The sequence below is a fragment of the Eretmochelys imbricata genome, chromosome 27, assembly GCF_965152235.1.
Source record: "Eretmochelys imbricata isolate rEreImb1 chromosome 27, rEreImb1.hap1, whole genome shotgun sequence".
NCBI classification, from domain to species: Eukaryota; Metazoa; Chordata; order Testudines; family Cheloniidae; genus Eretmochelys; species Eretmochelys imbricata.
Window position 1 is genome coordinate 11,267,097 of NC_135598.1, and position 27,571 is coordinate 11,294,667.

At 54.1% G+C, this 27,571-nt stretch overlaps 1 protein-coding gene across 1 annotated transcript in view; it reads right to left on the reverse strand.

The window, feature by feature from the left end:
* TBKBP1 (TBK1 binding protein 1) overlaps positions 1–27,308 on the reverse strand; it is a 45,833-nt gene extending 18,525 nt beyond the window's left edge. Inside the window, exons 1-6 of the mRNA XM_077806489.1 lie at positions 27,087–27,308; positions 26,355–26,477; positions 25,466–25,570; positions 21,969–22,126; positions 19,354–19,531; positions 18,383–18,444 (exon numbers count right to left, since the gene is read on the reverse strand). Coding sequence (XP_077662615.1) covers positions 18,383–18,444; positions 19,354–19,531; positions 21,969–22,126; positions 25,466–25,570; positions 26,355–26,477; positions 27,087–27,308 — 848 coding nt within the window. The remainder of the gene's footprint in view (positions 1–18,382; positions 18,445–19,353; positions 19,532–21,968; positions 22,127–25,465; positions 25,571–26,354; positions 26,478–27,086) is intronic.
* Between the last annotated feature and the right edge of the window lie 263 nt (positions 27,309–27,571).

Here is a 27,571-nt window from a genome sequence, read left to right on the forward strand (position 1 = left end):
ATCCTCTTCTATCTCCCCAATCCAGCCCAGTTCCCCTTCCCATGCAAATGAACCTGGTTACATTAATTTACCTAATGATTATTTTATGCCCCCTCTCATGTTTGTTTTTGAAAATGGATTTCCTTTGCAGCACGTACAGCAACAAAACCATCGACAAAATGCAAACGTACAAGAAATTAAAAAGGCAGCAAGCACATAGCATTTCCCAGCAAGAGAGTCTGAAATCAAACTGACGTCTGCAGACTGCCAGTCAGGCAGAACCAAAGAGTGCGGTTCAGGGGAGCTGGGGCAGGTCTTATTTTAAACAAAATCATACTAAGGTACAGGGTCTGATTTAGCTCCCATTGAAGTCAATGAGATAAAACCAAACCATCATGGACTTCAATGGAGCAATGTCGATTTATACCAGCTGAGGATCAGGCCCATTGATGCTGCAGTTAAACTCCGGTGCACACGAGTAGCTTTACTCACATGAGAAGCCCCATTGACGTCAGCGTTTTTCACCAGTGTGATGTCTGCAGGAGCCTGTAATTGTAAAATTTACTTCTGAAGGCTCATTTTTTCCCCGTCAGTAACTTTTCTATAACCTGTAAAAAGCCTGTTTTGATATTCACAACATGCCTTAGGTTTTGAGGGGCCATGTTCTGCACTCAGTGAAATTCACCTCTGTGCACCAGGGTAACTGACAACAGATCTAGAACTGAGCCCACACAAGCAAATCCATTTAAGCACATACTTAGCCATAACACGACTTGTCCTATGGAAATAAATGGGGATACTTAAGCATGTGCTTAAAGGCTTTTTTGGATCAGAGCCTTACGTCTTTCCCCCATGAAGGAAAAGTTACAATTTAAGCACTGCTACCATTTTCCATCTCTGCTACTTTTTAACCATGTGGTTCAGAGCCCCTCAACCTGGGTTCTACATTTGGAACAAGTTACCAAACAAAACCACCATTACGTTTTCGAATAAACCCGACTGCCTGTCCAAACTCTGAACCACCCTTTGGCCAAACTAGAAAAGAAATGACAAACCCAAACAAAACATGGCGGCTTTCGGGAGCGTTAAAATTTTAGGCGGAAATAGAACATTCTGTTTGTAGTTTAAGTGACATTAGAAAATCTGTTTATATTTACATCAGATGTAGCTCGTAACACTGGGGGTCTGATTCTCCATTTCTTGTGCCTTTACGTGAGTGCAAAGGAAGGGTAAGCTTTACACTGATAAAATGACAACACAAGGTACAGAGGAATAGACAGGAATAAAGATTTTCTCAGAGTAGATCTGCAATCTTGTCAATTTCTTTGATTAGCATGTATTGCTGCCGGGTTATATTTGTTGTGGTTTTACTAAGATCCTTAGACTCTCAGCAAACAAATTAATAAAGAAAAGACTGGATTTTTAGCTGGAATAAACTGATGAAGCTCTGTTGACTTCAACATCCGTTGAGGATCTGGCCCATTCATTTCAATGCAGCTATGTCAATTTACAGGATTTGAAGATTGGACTCAAAAGATCATGTTTTTACACAGGTATTCTGTTTGGGGCAGACTTCAGAAAGTCAATGGAAGTTGTGTTCCTATATCCTGTAAGGGTTTTGGAAATCTTCTCAATCTTCCATTCAAAAGAAAAATGTTGAAACAAGAGAATCTGATGCAAATCTAAAACTCTCTCTTCCCCTACACTAGAGAGGCAGAATGACTAAGTCGGCTAAAAGAAAGAAAGAAAGAAAGAAAAGGCAGCCAAAGATTAAAAATACAGATACTGTACAGTTCACACCCAAAAGAGGTGGAAAAGAACAGGTTACAAAAACGAGCCTTATTTACAAGAAAAGAGAACTCTGAGGAGGTAAATTTTGTTCCAAAATTAAAACCGAATCTGATTTTTCTTTACGGGGGAGGGCGAGTGGGCGTGTGTGGCTTCTAAAAATAATGTTGATTTCTTTCTCTTAAAGAAAAAAAAAATAGTTGAATTTTGGTTGCTTGCCCTCAACAGGCGGGGGGGGGGGGGTCTCACTACATTTCCAGAATTTTTGACTGTGCAGTAAGTGACCTGACACAAGGGGGGGGGAGAAATACTGCATTGCAAAATGTAGGGCATCTTTCTCAAGCACATTGCCAGGGAGGAAGGAAGGCGCAGGGGGTTAAAACCCCGTTCTGGGAGTCCCAAGATGTGGATTCTATTTTCGGCTCGCTGATTGGCCTTGTGGCACCTATCCCTGCCTCAGTTTTCCCATCTGCTAAGCAGAGAGGATACACTGATCTACCTCCCAAGGGAGTCGGGGGTGGGGGTTGTGAGGGTTAATCAGTATTGACAACCCCGGCCGTTCCAACAAACAGGAGTCAGGCCTCAAAATTCATGACCGGCCTAAAAATCGTGAGGTTTAAAAAATAATAATAAACAGGGGGCTCATTTTTAATTTGCCTTCTGGCTTTTGAGCCTTTAAGATACACCGCGGCCACAGTTTCAAGCTTTGCCCTGCAACCCACAAGGGCTCGAAGCTTACTTTTATTTAAATGAACGTCAAGAGTCTCACCAAATCACAGGACTCGGGGAGCTGGGACTTTAAGAAAAACACCAAGTGGGGCTGGCTACTCTGCTTAATGTATTAATATTTATTACATAATTTGACATCCTTGCATGGAAAGGAATGGGGAAGCTTAGACGTATTTTTCTCTCTTAGGCCTTGAAGAGCCATCAGTCGGAACTGACCGGGCTGCTGCTAACCATGGAAGATCTGAATTGATGACTTAAAACTAAAAAGCTCTGTGGCTTGTGCTCCATCCTCTGAGCCATCTGTACACAATCACACGTGGACAAATGCACTCCATGGATCTAAACCCCCTTACAACTGGGGTTCCAGGTTAGCGGCAGAAGTGGATGATGCCCAGTTACTACTCATTTGGATGCAACTGAAATCTCCCAAACCCAGCCAGTCTCACGAGATTTGGGCCCAGAACGGCACGAATTGCACCAGAGCAGGTGATCCAGCAAAATGTATGCGCCAAACAGGAGAAAGAGCTGACATCACAAGAACAGACTGCACAATCTCAAGCATTGTCAAATTGAATCCAACCCTCAGCCATTGTTTCGGCCTCCCACACTAAACCACAGACCTAAAGTTTAATCCATGTCCAGAGGACACCAACTATGCAGCCTCATCCTATTGCTATATATACCAGAGGGCCAAAATCTGCCGTGAAGAGAGACACGCTGGTGGAGGAGGAAGGATGGCTCAAGCACTGCCCTGGCCATCAGAAGACCGGCCTCTGCCACAGACTTCCTGGGTGACCTTGGGCAACTCCCTTCACCTCCCTGTGCCTCAGCTCCCCATCTGTAAAACGCGGCTAATACATTTAGATGTGGACGTACAGCAGAGGGCACAACAGGGCCCTGATCTCAGTTGTGGCCTCTAGGGGCTACCACGACCAACGGGCCTTATCCTCAGCTGGTGTACGTGAGCATACTTCACTGAAGCCCGCGGTGGAGCTGGATAATGGGATTGCCTGCGATACCAGGTGGGGGGGCAGGACAGGAAGAGGACTTGACCACCCAGGAGGTCCCTTCCAGTCCTGTGTCCCTAGCAGCTAATCTGATTTATACCAGATGAAGATCTCATCCAATAATAAGCGAGGAAGAAATCATGCCCTTTTCTTTCATGTTTTATTGGGCCAGATTCTCAGCTGGCATAAACCTGCCTAGCGCTACTGAAGACAGCGGAGTGACGCAGCCTTACAGCAGCTGAGGATCCGAGCGAAGGGAGAAGCGGGCCCTTCGCTCCAGAAGAAGAATGTTCGCTCGGACGCCCGTGACCTACATTGACTTTAGTTTGGCTGCCGCGTGGAACTCCGTCGCTTACTCTTCTGCCTCTGCTCACAACCTCGCTTTTCGATCGCATTCTTTTATTGGCCGTGAAACCAAACCGAACCAAACAGACCCTGGAGCCCAGCTAGCACCTTTCCCATCTACACTCCGCCACATTAGAATTAGCCCCTGTGCTCCATGTCATCCTTTATCTGTCCACAAAGCAGAGCCGGCTTGCTTGCTAATCTTAGCAGCGCAGAGTTAATCTGGTCTGTGAAAACTCACTCTGTTCTGTTTAATAATACATCACTGTCAGGCCCCCTCGCCGGCACTGTCCTGTCCCTCTGGACGAGGTTCGATTTGACATGCCAGGAATAGACAACTTGACTTTCCTTGTGCTTCTCTGTGTAGGATTCCATTCTTTTTCTGATTAATGTTACCTAGGGGGTGGGGGAAGATTGCTGGCTACCTTCTCCTAGCTATGCAAGGCTCCCTCTTAAACCCATGTGGGGCTAACCCCCTCCAGATGCAGATCCAGCAGTGGGAAATCAACATGAATGTAGAAACCACAGGATGGATGATCTGAGCCATCGGTGTCACTGCAAAGCTTAAAGGATGACTGATGAGTGATCATGGAGAAAGAAACCAATAGCCTCAAACACATCAAGAGATTCTTTTTCTCAACCTCACGAGAAAGCACTCAGCTGCATCTGGGGCAGAAATTTGCTCTCGGTTAGACCAGCATCAATACGGAGTCACTCCATTTGCACTGGTGTGTGGAATGACTTTGGCTTGATCCTGGTGGAACCAAGATCGTAATTTGACTCTAAATCCTTCAAGCAAAGTCCAGGATCTGATCTGCAATCAGAGGGGAAAAGAGGAAGGGCCCATATCTTCAGAGATGCTGAGTAGCAAGAGCTCCTATTGACCATGGTGGCAATCCACAGCACATATTTGTCTTTAGGCAGAACTCTTCGTTGGTTTCAATGGGAATTATGGCGTAAAATCGAGCATGGCAAAGTATCTGACCCGCTGAAACTGTCCAAAGCAGGATTGTCAACTCTTGCAATTTTACCATGAGTCTTGTGATATTTTGAGATATTAAAGACCCAGTCCCTGGAGACATGTGACTATGGGAAAAACTCAGCTTTCATTCAAAACAAACAAAACGTGTCTAGTCCTTATGGCTGCAGATAAAAGCCAGAAAATGTGGCCTGAGCATAGAGGAAAGGCTCAGAAATCAGAAAGCAAAAAAAACCAAATCCAAATTTGTTATATTGTTTTTCAAAATCTTACGATTTTAAAGCCAATCTCACAATTTTCTGGGGCCAGGACTCACAAGTCTGGGACGGTTCGGGTAGGCAACACTGAAGAAATTCTAGTAAATCAATAATCTTCCTGATATTTGGGGGTTACTTAATAAGCAAGAAAAAGTGAAAGAGAGGGGTTCCCGGGTAAAATGCTTTCACCCGTCCTTCCCCTCCCACAGTGACCTCACATTACACTTCATTGCCTTCAGGGGTGCTTCTCTGGCCGGGGATCAGAATCAGGCTCGTAGTTTTTTAGAAAACAAAGCATTACTTGGAAAAGCGGGTCAGCCTCTGAGATTTTTACCCTGTAAACTCCTCAGCTGAGTCAGTTTCTGTATCAGAGACTTACCCTCTCAAACCGAGAGAGGAGCAGGGGCAGGACAGGAAGTCTTACAAACCCGCTCAGAGGGCATGCTCCCCTGCCCCATTTGCAAGAATCCCCAAGGACATGCAGCCACTAGCTATTCATTCCTTCTCCAGGCATCAGTTTCAGGGCTTGATGTTCAGAGGCAGTGCCCACCCGCAGCTCCCACTGACTTCAACATGGCGTGGCGGATTACATAGCGTCTCTAAACATGAGGCTCTGAGTCAGCTCTCACTTGTGCCAGAGCAAATCGGCATAAAGGTGGCATGAGACCAGAATCGGGCCCCACCGGGGGCTCAGAATCAGACCATCCAGGAGTGACAGAGGGCTCAAAATGCCTTGCCCCCCTTGGGAGACAATCCCACACCAGCAGAGCTCCCTGTCTACCAGCCTTTCCTGCTATTCAGGCCCTCCTTAGAATCAGTTCCTGAATCCTAATCCTAGTTCTATGGACTATCCCAAATCATCTCTGCTCCATCCCCTCCCTGAACAGAGCCAGGATTCCTCCCTTTGGTAGAGCAGCGTAACTCCACACAACTGTTTCCCAGCAGCACGCCGGAGCAGAGACTTGGCCCTTGGGGAAATCAGTGAGCGTCTTGCAGCGTTACACAGAAGAACTGACCTTAACTACACGGCTGTTACTCTGAAACCTGCTCTTTGTTTGTTTGTCTAAACTACGGCCATTTTTCTCAGCACCGTTATTTCTTTCAAAACTCTGGAGGGCTTTTGTTGATTCCTTTTTAATTTTCCAAGGCGATTTTTGAAGCCAGGGCAAGTAGCAAGGAATGTGTAGCGGAATGACACATAAGAGTTTCACAAACTAAAGGCCTGGTTATCTTCAGCGGCATTTTTGTCCCCTTTACCATCGGGCTTTTTTCAAGATCCCCTGAGCTAGATCTCCCCCAGCAATCCTGACTTCCATGGAGCTACTCCAAATGATACCAGCCGAGGATCTGATCCTGCCATAGGACCTGGAGATCCTGCCATTTAACCTCAGCAGGAGTACGACCAGGACTAAAGGCTCACGTGTTTCATCTCTGCTCTGTCGTCATTTCATCGATTTTGCAACTAAAAGTCCGTTCCCTGAGCAGCCAGTGCAATGAACTGGTGTGAGGCTGAGTCACCGCTGCTCTCTGCTGGAGACCATCGGAACTGCATAACTGCCTGCCATAGGCCTTGTACTGCAGCTAGTACTAGTTCAGAATTTTTCAGCTCAACTTTTTTTTTGGGGGGGGGGGGGGGGTCAGAAAGGGCCGATTTGCAGAAACCAAAAACTTTTTGTCGGAAAAGGTCAGTCAGTTTCGACAAAAGCTGTGGCAAGAAGGCGTTTCAGGTGCAGGATGGACTTTCTCGTCAAAGCAAGAGTGACATGTCCCAATCGCAAATGGCTTGGATGCTCCCCTGCGACGTAGGAGGGACAGGTTCAGGTCCCCGTTCGGCCTGGTTTGGAGCAGGGCTTGAAGGCAGCTCCTGCACATGTCATGTGAGTGCCTAACCACCAGGCTATTCGCTGCTCTGGGGCGGGAGGGTCGGTCAGTCTCTCATTTTTCAAAAAGTGAGCAAAGGTCTTGGTTTTGTCCCCAGTGTGGAACGGGGCATTTATTTTACTCTAAAAAGCTTTTTGCAGGATGGGACAATCGTTTCCTACCCAGCTGTAACTGCATGTAGCCGAAGGAGGGTCTCCTTCAGTTCTGAAGCAGGAGGATCCAGATTGTCAATGTCTAAGAGGCCACAGACGTGTTCGGACATTAGATATAGGAGAGGAATCCTGCGATTAGCACGGATACATGCTGGGACAGGTGGCGTTCCATATCTGTTATTTCAGTCACATATGGGGGAGAGTTAAAAAAAACAAACAAACTTGTGATTATATTTTTCACGAAGGTTCCTTAATGCTCCAGAACTGAAATAAAGCAAGATGCTATCTTCTTGTGAAAAGAAAAGGAGGACTTGTGGCACCTTAGAGACTAACCAATTTATTTGAGCATAAGCTTTCGTGAGCTACATCCGATGAAGTGAGCTGTAGCTCACGAAAGCTCATGCTCAAATAAATTGGTTAGTCTCTAAGGTGCCACAAGTCCTCCTTTTCTTTTGCGAATACAGACTAACACGGCTGCGACTCTGAAACCTATCTTCTTGTGGCATTTCAAACCATCGCGTGGTAGAAACGCCCCACGGACAGCAGATCCGGCTTTATTTTCGGCACCGTAAACTGGCAAAATTTAAAAAAATAAACAGCCAGTGAGAAACCAAGATGAATGCCACCATTGAACTAGCCAGAGTAAATCCAGCTCCCACCCTCTGGAAAGATCAAATCACGCAAGTCCTGATTAAAGCAAAACTCTCCCCCCCCACACAAGTCAGTTTAGGATACTGGCGTTTACACACAATGGCGGTATCTGCTTATGCTAATGTAAATCTGGATGCATCCGATGAAGTGAGCTGTAACTCACGAAAGCTTATGCTCAAATAAATTGATTAGTCTCGAAGGTGCCACAAGTCCTCCTTTTCTTTTTGTAAATCTGGAGTTAACTCTAGTGACATCAATGAAATCCACTCCATTGACACCCGGAAAGAATCAAGCCCAGACAAGATTAAGTGGCTTGCTCAATTTTAAACCTTTCAAGGCTTTGGTGGCAACTACACCTGGTGCTGGCTCTTGGGTGCACAGGGGGTAAGTTTCACCCCAAACAAGTCAGAAATAGAACCCAGGCATCCTGGGCTGGAACCTCTGGGTGCTACCGCAAAGGCCAGGCAGCATAGCTGGGAGCAGAACCCACATGCTTTGCCGCTAGCCTCACAGTGCGCCTCTTACACACATGGACTCGTGCTCTCTGAAGCAAACTCGTGCTGTGCTTAGGGCCAAGGGGAGCAGTCAGCAAAGCTGAAGAGTTCCCAGCAGCCGAGCCATTCAGACACTGCAGTTGGGTCTCCGCACACAATGAGAGACCAAATATGTCCCGCTGGATGCAGGGGGGCTACATAAACTCACTCTTCAAAACCTTAGGAGGAAGGGGAGGGGAGTTCATTTAGCCACGAGAGGCCCTCACAGCTAGGTTCCAGCACCAAGCACCATCTGTCTTTTGCAGAGGAGTCGATCAATGGGAGTATGTACTTACAGTTCATTCAAAATCTTTATTCTCCTCTCCCTGCGTCTAGCTGCAGAGGTGTCCTGGCTCTCTGCTAAGGGCTTTCATTGCTCAGCACAAACAGCTAGAGAATGCCAGTGGTGTTTTGCTTTTCACACATTTTATTCGCGCTCCCCACCCTGAAACAATCACTTTTAGAATGAGATCATGCAAATGCAGCTGGCCTCCCAGAGATCAAAAGCTCGCATCACACCTCTCTGAGCTAGGGTGTGTTGCAAAGAAAGAAAGAAAAAAAAAAAAAAAACACCCCTGCAAGCGTCCTCACAGCAGTGCCCGGCCAATGCCACTTACAGTGAAACAAAGGAACAAACAAAAGAAATACCCCTGAGTTAAATGAACGGGGAGCAAGGCCCAGACAAGACTTTAATGAAGTCGTTATTAAGCACAAGGGTGAGATAAAGAAATGGTTATTGCCCCCCAAGTAAAGTTGCAGCAATCAGACACATGACTGGATGGTCCAAACACATCGAGTCTAGCAGGGTGTAAAATACAGTTCTCTTAGCTGGCAACTTTCCATGCCACTGTGTCTTCTAAATTAAGGACCCAGGAGAGCTGAATTTCATTAGCTGGATGACACATTCAAGGTGCAAAGATCTTTCCTTCCTTCCTGGAGGGGATGGGCGGGGGGTTATCGCTGGCGTTCTCAGAGTATAGATTTTGATGTGACAGATTTAGATTATATGCATTCTTCACCAATCATTTAATAGGATTGTGCGTCAGTGCTGGGGGGCGGCAGGGAGGGCCTGCGTCTGTGTGAGCCGCATATGACGAGGCCCAGAAAAACCCAAGAGGTTTACACAGGCACTTGGGGGAAGCGTCGGCTAGTAGACCACAGGACTAAGTTTGAGCCAGGAGGTGCGATTTGCAGCTCACGTCCACGTACCCGCAGTCATCGGTGCTGGAACTAGGGGTGCGGGGGGTGCTGTGGCCACCCAAGTACGGCCTGCCCAGACCCCCAGGGTACATACTCCGGGAGCTAGCCCAAACTGCTGCCCGGGCTATGCTGCTGTTTTCAGCAGGCTAGCTCTGTTCGAGCTAACACGGGACCATGGACATGAGCCGGGAATAGCACCTCACCTCCCGGCTCAAACGCAGACTGAGACCCGGGACTCCTGAGTTACGGTCCCTGCTCTGCCACTAACTCACTGCTCATCAGTTTCCTTGTCAGCAAAACAGGCTAAGGAAAGAAGAGTCACTGGGACTCTTACAACAAAGCTCCTGGCAAGCGTTAATGAAGTCAGTGTCAGGATGCTTTATACCACCATCCCCCCACCCCCTTTTACAAACAGGGAAACCGAGGCACAGAGCAAGGAAGCCACTTGCACCAGGGTTGCACAAGAGAAGGCAGGAACAGAATCCAGATGGCCCAGCTCCTCGTCCCGGCCCATCCCCCAACTCAGAGCGGTGCAGAGGCTTCATTAATTAGCTCTCACTAAAGCACTTTTGAAGCCTGGCGTGAAAAGCGCCCCGGAAGTGCAAAGCATCACAAGATAGAAATCCATCCCAGAACAAGAAGAAGCTGGAATAATGGCGGTGCATGCCCCGTCGGGGCTGGTACCCTCTGATCTCTTACACACACCTGCCGCGTGGGAACACAGGATGGGCTCACTAGCTACCGACTTCCAGGCTAGCTAGAAGGTCGGAGGGGACAGGGAGAAGGAATCCAAGCAGTTAGCACTGACCCAGAACCACCACCGGCTGCTGAAGAATCACTCTCTTCTCCCCATCAGGCCTCACTTACACCAGCCCCAAAGGAGAAGCTCCTTAATAGGACGGTAGAGGGGAGGGGTGCTCCGTGAGGGACCCCTCCACACACACACTTCGGAAGGTGCATCTCCACCCCCTTTAGATCCTGCCTCGGATTCGGCCTGATTAGCCGCTACAGCGGCACTGGCATGGGCCTTGTGTGCAGGAAATGAGCCAGGGGATCCCCTGGGGAGGGATTCCCAGCAGAGCAGAGCTAACGAAAGAGGGAATCCAGTAATCAGCTTCCTGAGCGGAGGAGCCGACTTGGAAGCACACCAAATGTTTACCCAGATGATACTCAGGGACGGGCAGTGGGCGGGGGAATCCCAGACGCTGGAGCAGGCAGGCAGGCGGGGGCTGTTTTCCAGCGGGCTGACTCTGCGATAGTTTAATTATGGAGGTGTCCTCCCAGGGAGGACGGCTGCGCCTTGCATGGTTCAGAGAGGCCAGTTCCCGTCTCGGCCGGACTTGCAGCCAGCTGCCAATGGCGAGGCGCTCCGTCGAAGCCCAGGGAGCTGTGCCAGCATGTGCCCAGGATTGGATGGGAGCCCTGGAACTTTCTCTCGGGCGCCCGAGTTGGAGAGCGCTGAAATCGGGAGTCCCCTGCTCTGCAGTTCAGGGCCGGGCCAAGCATCACGCTCGCGGCCCCAGCCTGGAGACACCACTGCCGAGGGCAAGAATGGAGATCCAACCGCCCCTCCTTTCGATCCACAGCCTCCCCGGCAAGACCGCTAATGAGAGTGCCAGCTAAGGGCCCTTTTTTGCGTTGTGGACCGGACTGAGACCCCCGCAACTCATTTCGTGGAGGCCTCCAAAGAGCCCCCGGCCATCCCAACTGTTCCCCACGTTTGGCGGGCACCCAGTTGCCTCACAGGAGCTGTTTTCCCAGGCCCTGTTACAGCCTGGAGCAGCCAGTCCCTGGACAACACTGACTCGATGGAAGGATTTGCATGGCGCCCTGATGGGGCCAGCGTTACATGATTCCTTCACTGCCGGGCCCGTCTCTGCTGTGGCCTCCAGCGGGAACCATGGGCCCGATTCTCCATTCTGGGGCCTGCTTCTCAGTGACTCCTTTCTTTCACTTCGGACAGAGAGGGTGAAGGTGGCTTAGGTCTGCTCTAACTGACCTCCATCCAGTCGCTACTTGGGATGGGGATGGGTGGAGCAGGAAGGGGGATTTTGAGGGGCTGTTTACAGCCAATTCCAGTCCTCTTTAAACTGAAGGAGCAGCCTGACCAAGCCTCCACAGAACAGAATCAGTGCCTCTGTATGATCAGTTACCCCAGCGCCACAGTTCAGGACAACTGCACCTGTATCGCCCTTCCAGGGCATCCGCTGTCAGGCTGCCAGCTCCCCAGCTATTGCCTCTCTTGGACGGAGCCCCGCATCTCTCTCCCCTCGGGCCAGGGTGTTTCCAGGCTGCCCAGTTCCCTGCCTTTCACTGTGTATTTCCCAGCACAGACAGGCTGTCCGAGACTGACCATCGAGCGATTGTCAACAGTTAGAAGTCACCACACGGCACTTCCCAGGCAAGCCTACTTTGCTCTGAAGGTAAAAAGTATCACAGAGAAAACATTACGAATAACGCAAGAACCCACGTGCACGCTAATGAGCTCACCAGAACTCATCCTGCCCGAATCCCTGCTAGGGTCGGGGTAAGTTCTTCAACCCTCCCCCACCCACCCCAGGGAAGTCCTTGAGGTTACCAGTTCATCACTGCTTCAGCATCGAACAAGCCCCAGTCCTTCCAACCCTCCCTAAGGTTCGGGGCCCTCCCTGGACCTGTCCGTTTGCTGGATCAGGAAGAAGGCCTGTTTAAAACCAGGCTCCTTATCCAAATCCTAGTGCATGTTGGGGCCGTTTCTCCGGAGGTGTTACAACCTGAGTGAATCTGCCCCGTCAGTCACCCCCTGCTGTTCTATTCACCCTTCCTGTGGAAACAGACAATTCCACCAGGGACACACACACAGGGATTTTTAAGACAATGGACCCCAAAGGCATTAACCGAATTCAATGAAGTCCGTTCAGGATATTGCAGGAAATTGTCAGTCTATGTCACCACCAACACACATGGCTGGTCTGCTACGCCTTCCCCTTGTGAGAGACACATCAGGGACTGAACTGGGGAACCCCAGAGCTAAAAGCAGGAGCTGCCATTAATTTCATTTGAATGACACAGTCAAGCGTCCCCAGCTGGCTCATATCCTCTGCAGATCAGGCACAGCGGGGGGGGGGGGGGGGGGAAGGAGGAGAGAGAGAAGGGGGGGCCCTCACCAGCACCGGTATGAACCTCACCATAAGAGGCAAGGCAACGGGCAGCCGGGAGACAGACACCCAAAAGCCCCTGTAAGCATGCAGCCCCACGCGTTCTGCCCTCGACTTCCCAGTGATGGTCACAAAACCCACCACTGGTTCAACAGCAGGAGGGAGGGGAGAAATATGTCAGCCGCAGATCTCCATCTTCCCAGCCATGGCAGGTATTTTTCAACGCCCATTAGAGTTCAGACAGTCGATTGGCTTCCAGGGCCTCAGGAAAAGGAGGCGAGGCCAAGTGGCTTTGAATCGTTTATTTTCAACTCTTCAGCAGCTGATGTGCGCTCGGGAGTCACAGGCGCTCCCGAGATGGGGGTGGCCGAGCTGGGGACAGCCCGTGCAATAACCACGCCGGGGCATTAGCAGGGCTCAGTGCAATATTCCCACCTTTCTGTTGTCACACTGAACAGGAGATAATCCTTTGCGAGAAATAGAAAAGCCATCAGGTAGGCTTGAGTCTCTCCAGTGCCCCGAGAACAAGAGAGATCAGGCATCTAGAACTCGCTAGGACACGCGTTACGAGCGGCAGGACACGACAGTAGCACCTAGAATCCTCCCCCGAGATCGGGACCCCCTTGGTGCTCAGCGCTGTACAAATACAGAAGGAGACACAGTCCCTACCCCAAGGAAACCACAGGGTGGGGAAGGGAGAGAGAAGCACAGACAGGGGAAGAGACTTACCTAAGGTTGCACACACTAAGTTAGTGGCCGAGGCGGAAACAGCCCCCAGGGTCTCCAAAAATCCATCCAGTGTCCTACCCACCAGACCAATGATCCACACTGTGGACTAGTGGTTAGAGCAGAGGCCTGCTGGGTTCTTTTCCTGTCCAAGTATCCGGGGGGAGGGTGGGGCCAGGCGGGAGGGATAGCTCAGTGGTTTGAGCATTGGCCTGATAAACCCAGGGTTGTGAGTTCAATCCTTGAGGGGGCCATTTAGGGATCTGGGGCAAAAATTGTGGATTGAGGGGGTTGGACTAGATGACCTCCTGAGGTCCCTGATATTCTATGATTCTGTGAAGTACTGAGCTCCTGCAGCAGCCAATGGGATCTTTGGTAAGTTACCTTCCTACTCTGTGCCTCAGTTTACCCCTCTGTGCACTGATAGAAGCGTAGCTACCGCCCTCACCGGGTATTGCAAGGTTTAACCTTTTAGGGCCAGGCTGCGGACCGCACATGGCTGCTCCACCCTTGGGGACGCTGCCCAGGGGGCGACCAAGGCTTCCCAGAACTTCGCCACCTTCTTTGGAGACTGCAGCAAGGACCCCAGACTCCTACTGCCAGCCTGCTCTGAGTGCGGAGGGACACGGGCCATGCCCTCGCGGGGGACGAGCACCTCTCCTGCGCCCTGCCCTTGTGCATGGGGCACAAGGTGGGGAAGGGAGGGTCAAACCCGTCGCCCATCTGACACTCGTCATGCCAGGCACCAGGACAAGCTCGCTGCTGCCCCCCCGGAACGCACCCACCCAGCCGCTTCACCTGGGCTGCCCCCCTCAGTGCAGGGAGCTCTGCCGTGCAGGGGCCGCTCACGCGCCTCGCCTGTCGGCCTGCGACAGCTCTCCCGGGAGACGCTTCCCGATGGGTTGACAGGAAGTGTCAGCCGGGTGCTATGTGATACCAGCGCTGGGCGAGGGCACGCGGGGAGAAACCGTGCGGGAGAAGGACCCTAGGAGCAGAACCCGCCGGGCTTTTCTCACAGGGTTTGCTACACCAGCCACGGGGCACGCATGCCACGGGGCACGCATGCCACGGGGCGCGTGTGTACGCATCACTGGGGGCACGTGCACAAGACTGTGCACAAGCAGATCCGGATCCCTGAACGGGTCAGACTCCCTACACCGGCCAGGCAGTGCCAGGCTGCAGCCACTTGGCGAGGGACTGGTATCCCTACGCCAAAGTCCACCCATCAGATATCCCTACACCACACGCTGTCCCCCCCCCCATCAGATATCCCTACACCACACGCTGGTCCCCCCCGCCCCATCAGATATCCCTACACCACACGCTGTCCCCCCCACCCCCGCATCAGATATCCCTACACCACACGCTGTCCCCCCCCGCCCCATCAGATATCCCTACACCACACGCTGTCCCCCCCCGCCCCATCAGATATCCCTACACCACACGCTGTCCCCCCCCCCATCAGATATCCCTACACCACACGCTGGTCCCCCCCCGCCCCATCAGATATCCCTACACCACACGCTGTGTCCCCCCCCGCCCCATCAGATATCCCTACACCACACGCTGGTCCCCCCCCCGCCCCATCAGATATCCCTACACCACACGCTGTCCCCCCCCGCCCCATCAGATATCCCTACACCACACGCTGTCCCCCCCCGCCCCATCAGATATCCCTACACCACACGCTGTGTCCCCCCCCCGCCCCATCAGATATCCCTACACCACACGCTGGTCCCCCCCCCGCCCCATCAGATATCCCTACACCACACGCTGGTCCCCCCCCCGCCCCATCAGATATCCCTACACCACACGCTGTCCCCCCCCGCCCCATCAGATATCCCTACACCACACGCTGTCCCCCCCCGCCCCATCAGATATCCCTACACCACACGCTGTGTCCCCCCCCCGCCCCATCAGATATCCCTACACCACACGCTGTGTCCCCCCCCCGCCCCATCAGATATCCCTACACCACACGCTGTGTCCCCCCCCCGCCCCATCAGATATCCCTACACCACACGCTGTGTCCCCCCCCCCGCCCCATCAGATATCCCTACACCACACGCTGTCCCCCCCCCGCCCCATCAGATATCCCTACACCACACGCTGGTCCCCCCCCCGCCCCATCAGATATCCCTACACCACACGCTGGTCCCCCCCCCGCCCCATCAGATATCCCTACACCACACGCTGGTCCCCCCCCGCCCCATCAGATATCCCTACACCACACGCTGGTCCCCCCCCGCCCCATCAGATATCCCTACACCACACGCTGGTCCCCCCCCGCCCCATCAGATATCCCTACACCACACGCTGGTCCCCCCCCGCCCCATCAGATATCCCTACACCACACGCTGTCCCCCCCGCCCCATCAGATATCCCTACACCACACGCTGTCCCCCCCCGCCCCATCAGATATCCCTACACCACACGCTGTCCCCCCCCGCCCCATCAGATATCCCTACACCACACGCTGTGTCCCCCCCCCGCCCCATCAGATATCCCTACACCACACGCTGTCCCCCCCCGCCCCATCAGATATCCCTACACCACACGCTGTCCCCCCCCGCCCCATCAGATATCCCTACACCACACGCTGTCCCCCCCCCGCCCCATCAGATATCCCTACACCACACGCTGTCCCCCCCCGCATCAGATATCCCTACACCACACGCTGTCCCCCCCCATCAGATATCCCTACACCACACGCTGTCCCCCCCCGCCCCATCAGATATCCCTACACCACACGCTGTCCCCCCCGCCCCATCAGATATCCCTACACCACACGCTGTGTCCCCCCCCCGCCCCATCAGATATCCCTACACCACACGCTGTCCCCCCCCGCCCCATCAGATATCCCTACACCACACGCTGTCCCCCCCCGCCCCATCAGATATCCCTACACCACACGCTGTCCCCCCCCCGCCCCATCAGATATCCCTACACCACACGCTGTCCCCCCCCGCATCAGATATCCCTACACCACACGCTGTCCCCCCACATCAGATATCCCTACACCACACGCTGTCCCCCCCCGCCCCATCAGATATCCCTACACCACACGCTGTCCCCCCCCGCCCCATCAGATATCCCTACACCACACGCTGGTCCCCCCCCGCCCCATCAGATATCCCTACACCACACGCTGTGTCCCCCCCCCGCCCCATCAGATATCCCTACACCACACGCTGTGTCCCCCCCCCGCCCCATCAGATATCCCTACACCACACGCTGTCCCCCCCCGCCCCATCAGATATCCCTACACCACACGCTGTCCCCCCCCGCCCCATCAGATATCCCTACACCACACGCTGTCCCCCCCCGCATCAGATATCCCTACACCACACGCTGTCCCCCCCCGCATCAGATATCCCTACACCACACGCTGTCCCCCCCCCATCAGATATCCCTACACCACACGCTGTCCCCCCCCCATCAGATATCCCTACACCACACGCTGTCCCCCCCCCATCAGATATCCCTACACCACATGCTGCCCACCCCACTCCCCAAGGTATCCCTAAGCCAAACGCTAGAGTCCACCCATCAGATATCCCTACACCACACGCTGCCCCCCCCCCCGCATCAGATATCCCTACACCACACGCTGCCCCCCCCCCGCATCAGATATCCCTACACCACACGCTGCTGCCCCCCCACCCAAGTATCCCTATGCCACATGTGTACGCCCTCACCCGAGAGAGATCCCTATGCCACGTACCTGCCCCATCACACAGTATCCCTACGCCATTTGCCACTAGCCCTGCCTCCCCCCGGTATCCATACGCCACATGCTGTTACCCCCACTCCCTTCCCCACAGTATCCCTACGCCACACCACCCTCTTCCCCTGATAGCCCTGCACCACAGACCACACCCCCCCCATGCCCTCCCCTAGGTACCCCTATCCACATGCTGTACTCACCCCCCCCCACACACACACACACAAAGTATCCCTCCGCCACACACTGCAGCCCCCTAGCCCCCCCACGGCCAAACCCATCCCCAGCTACACACAGCTCCCGCGGTGACCCTCACCCCGGGAATCTCACTGCCAGGCCAGGGGGGCCAGCAGGAGCCCATGGGGGGAGGAGACAGGCGCTAAGGGGCTCTGAGAGTCAGCTGGGCAGCAGAGGAGGTACCGGGTTGTATCATCTCCAGAGGCACGGTCCAGCCATTGCTCCGCGGCAGGGGAACCTTGCAGTCTCTCTTTACCAACCGGGCTTTCCCTGGAGTCCCCAGGAGGGGCTGAGCATTTCCCCATCCTGGCGGGGTAGCAGCAGAGGGAAGGGGAGATTTTCCTGGCCGATTAAGACCTAGGAGGGAGAGCGGGCTAGCAGGAGGAAGTGCTGGCCAGCGGTTAGAGCAGGGAACGAAGAGCCAGGACTCCTGGGTTCTCTCCCCTGCTCTGCACAGATTCCCTGGGCAAGTCATACCCAGCTGCGTTTTCAGCCAGGGGTTTCAAGCGCCTCCATCATCCAGGGAGCCTGACCTGAGGCCGCGAAAAGGGGACCCTGTTTTCACTGCGCCAAGAACCTGCCAACTTCAATCGGCGGCTCCGGGCACTCCACCCCTTTGGAACATCAGGCTGCCCCAGCCCAGTATAGAAACGTTGGAAAGTCAGGGCCCCCTGCTGAGCTGAAGCCAGGGATGGTTCAGCGCTGGATCCGGTGGAAACACAGACAGGGCCTGATCCCGCAGCCCCCGCCGCTCACCGACTCCAACGGGAGGGAGGGCTGGTGGCTCGGGCCCACGGGCACTATTGATCCAGAGACTCAGAGCAGGCAAACAGCTGAGGGACGGGGCCCTTTCACCGTGCCGCTCACCGTCTCTCTCCCACTAAGAGCCATTTCAGACCAAGGTCCCTGGGCCGTCTCAGGGACAAGAGAAGCATCCAGCTGCCAAGTCATTCGCCCTGCAGCTCTGGCCACCCACATCCTGCATCGGGCGGAGCAGGATTCTCCCCCTTCCCCGGGTTGCGCAGAAGCACGTCCGTCCATACTGACGGGCACTTACTGGTCATCACCGACTTTCTTCACCCAGGCCATGTCCCGCTCCGACTGACTGGTCGCCAGGTCCTAGGGAACATCAGACAAACCGCCCATTACCATCAGCAGGGCACCCTAACCCTTCATGCACACGTTCCAGGGTGGCTCCCATCCCGGTCCCGATAGATTTCTCAGTCTCCACAGCTGGTAACCCAGCCATCCCCTCTCTCCCCGGGTGTTGCTCTCTCAGGATAGACTGAGATCCACACACCCCTATCAAGCCGCCACATGGAATCCCTTCCCCAGGGGAGGCACAGCTGGGGTCAGCTGCAGGGGTTGGACCAAGGGCCTCTAGCCCCAGAGAACCGGCATCTGGCATTTGAGCTGCAGGACTTGGCCCGCTAGCAGAGGGCGGTGGCAGGCTATCATCTGTGGATCAGCCACAGAAGGGGCACAGCCATCTCCCCCAGTGTCCCACTGCCTCTAGCCTAAGTAAGGGCCAGCAGCGCAAACCTTGCACCAGTCCTACCGGCCCCACGTCTCTGCACCAGAGACGGGACCCCGGGGGACACAAAGCAGAGAGCTCCAAACTCCCGCAGCCAAGTGCGAGCCCCCTGCCAGAGGGATCAGGCAGAGCCAATAATCCCTGTGCGCTTGGAGATCTCCTTCCGGTTGACAAGCAGCTGCCCCCTCTGCCAGGGAAAGATACCAGGACCGGGCTCGGCTCTCTGTCGGTCATGACTCCACCCAGGCTCCAGAGTTACAGCAGGGAGGCCGAGAGCGGGACCCGGCCCTGCCTGAGCTCTCAGCTTGTGGGGGGAGACACAGGTTTACAACCAGCCCTGGGAGCTCCCGGCAAACAGAAGTCCCGATTCCAAATGCCAACAAGGCCCCAGCCAGGACTGGGCCTCCGGTCTTTCACGAGGCCTGATCCTGCAAGGAGTCCAGGGCACAATCGGGCCCAGACAAACACCCGCAGCGGCCCGACTGCCCCCTCACCTGCGCCCGGGTCTCCTGGAGCTGCTTCAGCTCAGACTGCAGCCTCTCGCACTCTGCCTTCAGCTGCTCCTCCCGGCGCTGCGAGCTCTGGGCTTCGTGCCGGGCCTCCTCCAGCTCAGCCTCCAGCCTGTGCACCTCCAGCTCGCTGGGCTGCTCCAGGCTGCGGGAGCTCTGCCAGCTCATGGACCGATCCAGCACTGGAGAGAGGGATAGGACAATGCCGGTGAAGGGAGGTGATGGGGGGAGGCAGACCCACCCCAACTGGCACAGGCTGGCTCCCTCCCGCCAGCATCCCTCTCCTGGGGGGAGGTCAGAACACAAAAGCCCTATTGGGATCAGCCCCACAGAAAGAGGCGAATGACCAGCCCTGTGTGTGTAACAGAGCAAAGCAAGAAGCGCCCAGGGAACAGAAGCCACGGACAAATGGGCACCCCAGTCTGCAGCTAGGAGCAAACCAGGGCCCTGCACCTCAAAGGCACTGCCTGCTGCCCCTAGAGCCGGCAGAGTGACGGCATTAGCCAGGCCCCTCTCCTAGCCAGGGCTGGTCACTAGGAGGAGACGTGACCAGATACACCAAGCAGCCCCATGTCCGTGTTACGCGCTCTCCCAGTAAGAGCAGCAAGAACCTGCCTGAGAGCTCCGGCTTAAAAGCCCCAGGGCCTGATCCCTCGCTGGGGCAAACCAGCGTCACTCCACTGGGGCCAAGGGACCAGATCCCCAGCGGGCATCCATCGATCCAGCTGAGCTGGCCAGCAGCCCACGTCTGGTTCCCGGACACCCAAGGTGACAGCTTCCTCTTGGGTTTTCAACGACTCCTCCTTTTAATGATATTGACCGGCAGGTTTCACGCTCGCCCCAGTGACTCGCCCCGGATAGCTGCCGTGATTAGAGCATCTTTATTCCGCTGCAGCTCATCCCCTAAGTGCCTGCACTGGACGGATCAGGCTGGCAGCTGTGGCTCTCAGGGGTGAAGAAGTCACAGGGGGTGGCTGGGGGTCCCTTTTCTATGGCAGGGGGATCATTCGAATCTTGGGAACCTTTAACATGAGTCAAGCCACAAGCAGCCGGGGGCGGCTGGGGGGGAAAATCAGCCATTCATTCTCCCACCACCAGCAAAGCCCCCTCGGCACTCATTGGTGAAACCACCACTAGGAGAAGCAGCTGGTGATCAAAGAGCCGGTGGGTTTGCTTTGTGGTCCACTCTGACAGCAGCTCACAGAGGGGTGGGGTCCAGGCATGGAACCAGGAGCTTGCTTCCCCCCCCACCCAGGTCTCTGCGCCTCTCTCCTTCCCCCCCGCCCACCCCGTGACTCTAGAGGAGAACGGTGCCTCGCTCCCAGAGCGTGGCATAACTTGGCCAGCATCCTCAAAGCCACCCTCCCGCTCGGAGAGCCGGGTGCCATCAGAGTGCCGATGGCTGTCACTTCATCGGGAGCTGCCACCCAGTTGTGAACAGGTGGCCGGCGCAATCTCCCTCACGAAAGCCGTGGAAACAGACTTGGTGTTTCCGGGTGGCAGGGAGTCTGAAACGGGCCATTAACCGGGCTTGGGGCAGGCTTTAGAAACAGAAGCGACAAACGGAGGGGCGGCAGTGCCCTCTGCTGGCCGGAAAGCACCATGCCTCCGCACGGGTTTTGATCCCCGGGCCCTTCGAGCGGCCTAGCAAACCGGGCGCGGGGCCATAGAGACGTGTGGCCAAGAGCCGTTCTTTTCAGCAGGGGGACATAAATATACCGAGAGCATCAACAGCCCACAGTACTCCGTAAGCTAACAGGCCGGACTCAGAACCACCCCTGGATAGGTCCATCAATGGCTATTCACCAGGATGGGCAGGGATGGTGTCCCTAGCCACTGTTTGCCAGGAGCTGGGAATGGGCGACGGGATGGATCACTTAATGAACAGAAGGAGGAATCATCCCCTCTGGGGCACCTGCATTGGCCACTGTCGGAAGACAGGACACTGGGCTAGATGGACCTATGGTCTGACCGTTCTTATGGATGGTATAATTCCACGGCCTGCGTTGTGCGGGAGGTTAGATTAGCCCAGTGGTTCTCAACCTATTTACCTTTGTGGGCCACACATGCAGCTCTTGATGTGTTAGGTGGGCTGCATCCACACAATATATATACTACCAATATGGCCCTGAGGATGTCACATGGGCCGCAGCTGCGTGCTGATTGGGCCACAAGCAGCCCATGGGCCTTGGGTTGAGAACCACTGGATTAGACAGTCATAATGATGCCTTTTGGTGCTAAAATCTAGAAACCCTATAAAATATTCACTGAGCTCATAGCGGGACTCCATTCTGAGGGCTGGGATGGGGAGGGAGAGGGCAGCGCACTCCAACTATTCTCTGCTTCCCAGGGCCCATACAACGCCATGCAAAGCGGACCAAGTTAGAGCAACCCTGAGGCTGCTCTAAACACCAGTGACTGAGCAGGCCCATGACTGCCCCAGAATGCAGTGAGCAGAAAAGTGGCCTTACGGAGCTGGGAATCATGGCCAGCGAGGGCATAAGCCCCCCATGTATTACAAGTCCCTCTACAATGGACAACATTATGAAGGGTCCACGCTGGGGAAAGCCAAACATCTTCCCGGGCCAGAAGTGAAAGACTCACCATGTGTCAGGCCAGGGCTGCCATGGAGAGACAGGTATTGGACCTCCTGGTTCTGCAGCTGGGAGTTGAGGTTCTGGAAGGAGTTGCCATCTCTCTGTCTCAACTGCTGCTCCAGGCTCCGGATCCGATTCAGATGAGTCTCCACCAAAGCTCTCTGGCGAGGAGGGAAAAAAAGGGGTGCAGAAAGAGAGGGTGAAGGTAAGAGATCTGTGCTACAAGTATAGCCCCCCCCTTCCCTGCACACACAACCCTTTGCACACCACGTGGTTTGTGGGCCCTTCCTGCAGGAGGCCTGGCCCCATGTAGCATACGGGGCTGTACAATCTGAACATACATGTCAGAGCCTGAGAGCGAATCTGATGGCCGCCACTGTGACTGACACACCAGGGATTGAACTGAGGACCTCGTGACCGAAAACCAGGAGCCGTTACCGCTTGAGCGAAAGCTCTGCGGCTGGCCTGTGTAACAGGCTCTGATCCCCCACAGATCGGTATCTGTAACACACACTCACCAGGCGGGTACACAAACACCTATGAGATTCAGTAGCTGAAATACACCCAGCGTGGAGGGGCAGATTTTCAAATTACAATAGGAGTCGGGTGCCTAACTCCCTTAGACACTTTGGAAAAATCCCACCTTAGGAACCTCTCAGCAATGGACAGTCGACCGCATCAAAAGCCACCAGCTCAATTGTCACAACCTGAGCGCTGCATAAACACAGTCCCTGTGTCTCTCTCCTGTGCTGTTTGTCCCATCCACACAGACACGTCCGTATCCCAAAAACAACACTCAGCTGGATCCTCTTTGCCTGATCTTTTGAATTTCTGGGTGGCCTTGGGTGCGCCTTTGTCTTGGAGACCACTTTTGTTTCTTACATTCCACCAAAACGAAGGGTGGTTGTTAAACTAATGAACATAAGAGGTTTTTACCTAGCCCACATAACAACAATTAGGTTAACAGCACTCGGGAGGACAGGACAAGACCTTGACAAGCTGGAGAATTGGTCTGAAATGAACCAGATGAAATTCAATAAACACAAGCGCAAAATACATTGGGGGGGGGGGGAGCAATCAAATCCCTTTTGATCAAATAACTGCTAGGTGTTCGTACTGCTGAGAAGGATCTGGGGGTTACGGTGAATCACAAAGGGCGTATGAGTCAGCAGTGCGATGCAGTTGTCAAAAAGGCGAATATCATTCTGGGGGGTGTTAACAAGGGTGTTGGACATCTACACTCGGAACTTAGGCTGGTATAACTACATCACTGGTACAGACAGAGGTAGATTGATGGGAGGATGCTGGCTACTGCCACTCACGGAGGCCAACAGGAGAAGAAATCCCGGCAGCACGGGCAGCGTCTTTGCTAAAGGGCTAACAGCGCCACTCCAGAATTGTAAGCCCTAAGACACGGGAGGGATTTATTCCACTCTACTCGGCACTGGAGGGGCCTCGGCTGGAGTACGGTGTCCGGTTCTGGGCACCGCGCTTTAGGAAAGACGTGGACAAACTGGAGAGAATCCAGAGGAGAGCCACAAAAACGATCAAAGGTTTAGAAAACCCGACGCATGGGGGAAAAAAAGTACAAAAACACCTGAGCGTGTTTAGTCTTGAGAAAAGAAGACTTGGGGGGACCTGAGAACAGTCTGCAATATGTTACAGGCTGTTACAAAGAGGACTGCAATCGACTACTCTGTGCGTCTGCAGAAAAGGACCTAGGGGTTACAGTGGACGAGAAGTTGGATATGAGTCAACAGTGTGCCCTTGTTGCCAAGAAGGCCAGTGGCATTTTGGGGTGTATAAGTAGGGGCATTGCCACCAGATCGAGGGACGTGATTGTTCCCCTCTATTCAACTTTGATGAGGCCTCATCTGGAGTACTGTGTCCAGTTTTGGGCCCCACACTTCAAGAAGGATGTGGAAAAATTGGAAAGAGTCCAGTGGAAGGTAACAAAAATGATTAGGGGTCTGGAACACATGACTTATGAGGAGAGGCTGAGGGAACTGGGATTGTTTAGTCTGCGGAAGAGAAGAATGAGGGGGGATTTGATAGCTGCTTTAAACTACCTGAAAGGGGGTTCCAAAGAGGATGGATCTAGACTGTTCTCAGAGGTAGCAGATGACAGAACAAGGAATAATGGTCTCAAGTTGCAGTGGGGGAGGTTTAGGTTGGATATTAGGAAAAACTTTCACTAGGAGGGTGCTGAAACACTGGAATGCGTTACCTAGGGAGGTGGTGGAATCTCCTTCCTTAGAAGTTTTTAAGGTCAGGCTTGACAAAGCCCTGGCTGGGATGATTTAGTTGGGGATTGGTTCTGCTTTGAGCAGGGGGTTGGCCTAGATGACCTCCTGAGGTCCCTTCCAACCCTGATATTCTATGATTCTAAGGTAGGATAAGCAGTAATGGGCTTAACCTGCAGCAAGGGAGATGTAGGTTAGATATTAGAAAAACTTTCTAACTCTCAGGGAAATTAAGCTCTAGGTTTCCAACGGAGGTTTGGATTCTAAATACCCCTGTGGATCTGGGCCCAAATGACTAGCCGTGGAAGCATTTTCGCAGTCTTCATGCAGCTCTGAGAGCAACACAAGGCTGGGGTACAGCTGAAAGCAAAGAGGAAGCCCGAGGGAGCCGAGAGCACTGCCAAAGCGAAGGGGAAGTGATAAGACGCATTAGGAAAAGTCACGTTCAAAGCCGCACTGCAGCGGACTCTGATTCAGGCATTAACCGAGGTAAGTAATCGAGTTATACTGCCCGATGCACGAATTCAGCCATTACAGTAATTGTGTCTTGGAGCGCTCTGCATTCCCCTAGCACAGAGCTCAAACGAGCGAAGCCCCGCGAGGTAGAGTACAGCAGGTCAGTGTCATCAGCCCTGCTTGACAGATGCACAGAGAGGTGAAGCGTTTTGCCCAGCAACAGCGAGTCAGCGGCAGAACTGGAAATAGGACCCAGGAGTCCTGGGAATAGAATCCTGGAGTCCTGACACCGGTTCCCTGCAAACAGGCCCAGAGCAGCAAAGACAGGCCCCTAAACTTCCAGGAAGTTAGGGGCCTAAATACCTTTGGGGACCTGGGCCATACTCCCTGTGAGAGCCAGGGATGGAACCAAAGAGTCCTGTCTCTCAGTCCCCAGAGACTCCAAGATCAAAGGACAGAACAAACAGACTATCTGGTACCTTATGCCGCCTCCTATTACCACAGCATCTAAGTGCCTCAGTCTTTAATGCATTTGTCCTCACAACAGCGCTGTTACTCCACTGCACAGATGGGGAAGACACAGAGACTAAGGGTCTTGCCCAAGGCACACAGGATGTCTGTGGTGACAGCAGGGAATCAAACCTGGATCTCCTAAGTCCCAGGCCAGGCCAGGCCCTTAGCCCCCTGACTACCCTCTTCCTAGCTACCTGTGGATTATTCAGTCTGGATTCCTCTGGCCTATTTTTGAGTGGTTGAAGACCGTGAGGTCGCGACTCACGCAGGGCACTCGCTGGTACCTACCATCTCCCCCAGCTCCGACTCCAGGTCGGCCTTCTCCACACACAGCTTCTCATACGCCTGGATCATCTCGTCCAGCTGCTCCTCCCTCTCTTTGCTCTTCTGGAGCTGGAAAGAAGCAAAGGGAGCTGTTCGCAGGGAGCAGAGAGACGCGCCACCGAGTGGAGCATTGGCCGGACCTCTCCAGGCCTGTTAAAGGAGGGCAGGGGGTGCGTTGTAACAATGGACACATGCTAAAGGTACTAAAGGCCGAGATCCGAGCCGCTCTGCCGTGGGGTCCTCTGATACGTTAGCAGTGGGGGAGACGCTGATCCTGCTCCAGCCAGAGAAAGAAGTGGATACAGGAACAATGATAGAAGATAATAAATAGCTTCCATTTTCCCAGCCCCTTTGAGCCACAGTGCTTGACAAGTGTTATATAGGCCGACACCACCTCTGAAATGCAGCCACCTCTGGGGTGCAACACGGCAGCTGTTTAACAGCACCCAGCAATGTTTCAGACAGGAAGAGAAGAAAAACAGCATGCCCGGCTTAAATGGCTCGGGAAGGGGCTTTTTGGTTGGCAAAGTGTAATTACAGGAACTGGAATTTGGCCAGGATGCCAGGCTTAACCCCCTTGCATCTGAGAATTCTCCTCCATAGGGGCCTGCAGATCCTTCTATCCCAAAGGCTGAGAATTCGTCTCTATCGGGCTCTGCAAACCACCCCCAACACAATCAGCGGGGCTGTGAATCCCCCTCTATCGGGCCCCCCAGACACACAGACACCTCTGCAGCACAGGGCCTGGCTAGCTCCATCTCCCAGACTTCGCCACGACCCTGATCTTTTCAGCTAGGAACCAACGGGCCTGGGCAAGCCAGCTGCAAGGTGCCAAGCCCCTAGAGCCACCCACCTCATGCTGGAACTGGTTCAGCTGCTGCTGGAGGCTGGCCTTCTCGCTCTTCAGCAGGGAGCACTCCTGGGTGTCGTAGACGGAGAAGAGGCGCTCCTCTCCGAACTCACCGATCACCGGGTACTGCAGCCACGGGGCGAAAGCAGACATGGGCATCAAGGAACCCGCTGACAGCAGCACGGGGCGCCCTAACTCAGCAGCCCCGGCAACTCCCCAGGAGCCCGGGGGCTGCCCCCAGCTGGCATCCAATGGAGCAAGTCGCAGGCCGGCCCCGGAGAACAGCGCTCGGCTCAGATCGGAGGGACTCCCAGAGCTCAGTCCAGCGCCGAGCGCAACAGAGACGCACTCTGGTTAAGCATCATTGTGCTAGAGACACAGGAAACTGCACGCCCAGCGGTGTACAATCACGGGGACAAGCCCAGAGCTGCACACTGCGCATACAACCCACAGAAACACGTGTGAGCCCAGAAACCCCCCCCCCAATCAAATCTAAAACCCCAGAGATGCTGCCCACGAAGTGTGAACAGGCGTACACACCCAGAGCTGCACGCCCAGCTTTGTATTTCTATGTGCGTGACCCCAGAGCCGCACACGCCGTGCCTCACTGGTACAGCTGCTCTTACAGTTATCCCCGGACTCCTGGCGCCTGTCCCAGTGGTGCCATTCGCCTGGCCGGGGTCAGGTCCGCCCTGGATCTGGCGGGGGGAGAACGCTCGCCCTCTCACGCCTCACCTTGATCTCATACATCTTCAGCCTCCTCTTGAGGGTGGAGTTCTCCCTCTCCAGGCTGGTCAGGCGGTTTTTGATGTCGTCGTAGGCCGTGATGAGGGCAAAGTGAGAAGCCGAGCACATCTCGCTGGAGAGGTCCGTGTTGGGGCTGTCCAGCCACACCTCATCCTGGCACAGGGCCTCCTGGGTGAGGATGCTGATGTCATCCTCGAACATGGAGTCCATCGCACGGCTTGGGACGGGCCTTCAGCGGGAATCGCCAGGGCACAGCGACTCCTGACTGCAAAAGAACAACAGGGGCCAGGGTGAAGAGAGGAAGCACGGCCTAGTGGTTAATCATCGGTGCTCCGGCCCAAGAGCGCTTGCAACCCCCAGAAGCTGACCAAGGAAGCATTATCCCCATTTTACGGTGGGGGGGTGGGGGGAGGGAACTGAGGCGCAGAAAGACTTGCCTGAAGTCACCCCAAACCTCTCAAGTCCCAGCCCAG